At 42.3% G+C, this 2,421-nt stretch overlaps 1 protein-coding gene across 1 annotated transcript; it reads left to right on the forward strand.

The window, feature by feature from the left end:
* Positions 1-1,153: 1,153 nt before the first annotated feature.
* LOC149153796 (uncharacterized) lies at positions 1,154-1,876 on the forward strand. Its single transcript, XM_089443927.1, has one exon. It carries the CDS (start codon positions 1,154-1,156, stop codon positions 1,874-1,876), a length of 723 nt encoding a protein of 240 aa, XP_089300053.1.
* Positions 1,877-2,421: the final 545 nt, after the last annotated feature.

The following is a 2,421-nucleotide window of genomic DNA, read 5'->3' on the forward strand; positions in this document are numbered from 1 at the left end:
GAATAGTTAGGGCAACTAAGTTAAAGCTGGCTTGGCCGTAGAGTCAATTTGATATCATCATTAACATGTTTTTCATTAGCAGTTTACAAGGTTGATGTTTTAGTAACCCTTATTTTTCCTCACAGTATTTTCACCTAATATAACTTATCTAGGGGCGTGGTGACTCCATTGTGAGGCACTTTTGGGCCAAATAATAATAAATTTATTATTAGGAGCTTCTTTTTTACAAATGTTTCAAAATAATTTATAGTGTCTATGTGTTGTTGCCTTTATAACTTGTTATAATATTTTTATTTGTCTCTTTTTATAACATCTTAGTCAAAATAAAACATATATATATACAGGTGTTGCATGCAACTCGAACCTACATCGAGAAGGGTTAGGATTTCTCCCTACATACCTTGCATACCGACTACACTGGTGCCCTTCCCGTGGACACTTTGGGGTTAATCGCTTCTCTCTGTTTATTCTCTGACCCGGAAGGTAATGCAGTTTCTGATAACTTTTCATGGTTTTTCGGCAAAGACGGCGTAATGGAAATAGATTTGGTGGATTATATAGAAGACTTGTTTGCCTCGGTCCCCATCTGGACGACCACACCTCCACCGATTTTGGAAGAGTCGTTGTCTATGCCCCTTGCAACCCTTGACGGTTACTCTTTGGCAGTTACCATGCTGATTCATACAGACCCTAACTCCTTGTGTTCGATGGATCCCCTGCCTAATGTCTCCCTCCCCTAGCTGGATTCAGATATCCCTCCTCCCTTCCCAACATCCCTACATTTTCTAGCTACTTGTATTTAATCTTCCTCTCCTTTTTACCCATTGGGCTATTCCCTCTCTCCCTCTACTAGTGACCTCCTCTGCCCTCTTCCTATGTGTTGGTAACCCTACCCCTGGTAATATTCTTTAGGCCATCCACTGATTGAACGAATAACCACTTGGTATTCGATCCACCCACATCTGGGTTTTTTGAAAGAATGTCGAACTTCTCGGTGGAAGGAGATACAGATCAGTGGGTCGATGAGCAGGAACTTCCTCTTGAACCCTCCTCGGGCCCTTGAGCCACCAAGAAGCTGAAGTAAGTGAAGAAAGATAAGAGTGTAAAGGCAAAGAACAAGGACGTTTCAGTCTGCTTTGGGGAAGGAATTTATATGGGGCAAGTAGTTGATACTGTGGACCAAGTTCTGGTAGGGCGGGTCCGTGGCCGTACCTATGCGACAGCGAGACTTCGAGAATGGATCATTGATATTTGGGGGAAAACTATTTCTGAGCTTCCATCTGTTACGCAAGGTTGGTTCGTTCTTCATTTCCATCGTGCTGATGACACATCGTGGGTTCTCTCTAAGTATTGGCATATTGAACTCACCACTATCCTACTCAACAGATGGAGACCTATGTTTGATCTAGAGCAGGAGAAATTGGGGGCCAAACCTCTTTGGGTGAGACTCCCCGGTCTACCACTACATTTCTGGTTTGATGACATCTTCAAGCATATTGGTAATGCGTTGGGTACCTACCTTGATCATGAAAAATCCTACATTACCTCTGGCAACATGTCTCTGGCTCGAATCCTGGTTCACTTGGATACTAGGGAAGGGTTGGAGGAGCAGATAACCCTATACTGGAAACACTTCACTCATATTCAAATACTGGATTATGAAGGGGTACCCTTTAGGTGCCGGCGCTATCACAAGGTAGGGCATTTATATGAGGACTGTCCCTTAGTTAAGAACTCTACTATTCTTGAGGATCAGATAGAGGCACAGGTGAATGCTCCATGCTCTCATGATCAATTCACTCCTACTATCTCTGTTCCCTTGACAACAGCAAAGGCTCGCGAGAAGCCTCCCTCACCTCCCCTCACCAGGGATTAGGCTGTTGCTCCTGTTGCGCTCTCTTTGGGTAATCCTCACCTTTGCTCCATTGTCAATTCTATTTCTATTTATGCATCTCTGTGTTTATCCTCATCTACACATTGTAACTTTGCATTTATACCAAGCCCCCCTCCTTGACCAGCCTTTAATTCAACCCTCCCCTATTTTCTCAAATACACCACCCTCCTTGTCGAACCCCCCTCTTGGCCGGATAAATCGTTCTTGCAGACAAGGCTGATCTCCCTAGTATCAAAAGATATATACCAAAAAACAAGACAAGCAAATCTACCTTTCTCTAAACATATTGAGATTCATTAATAAAAACTAAAGAGGTGTTTTAGACCCTACCTTAAGTCCAACCCTAGTTTGTAGCAGCCATCCTTCAACCGTCTGAAAGAGTTTCCCTTTGAGAACCTAAAATCACAAACAAGCACACATCAAATAACACCTACATAGCTAATATAATAAATCATATTCATCATGGTGATTAAGGAATCCATGAAATAAACCATAAAACATAGCTTATTGAGAAAAATAAACTTGAT

The sequence above is a fragment of the Pinus tabuliformis genome, chromosome 9 (assembly GCF_031772625.1).
Source record: "Pinus tabuliformis cultivar Carrire ecotype Pingquan chromosome 9, CPIR1, whole genome shotgun sequence".
NCBI classification, from domain to species: domain Eukaryota; kingdom Viridiplantae; phylum Streptophyta; class Pinopsida; order Pinales; family Pinaceae; genus Pinus; species Pinus tabuliformis.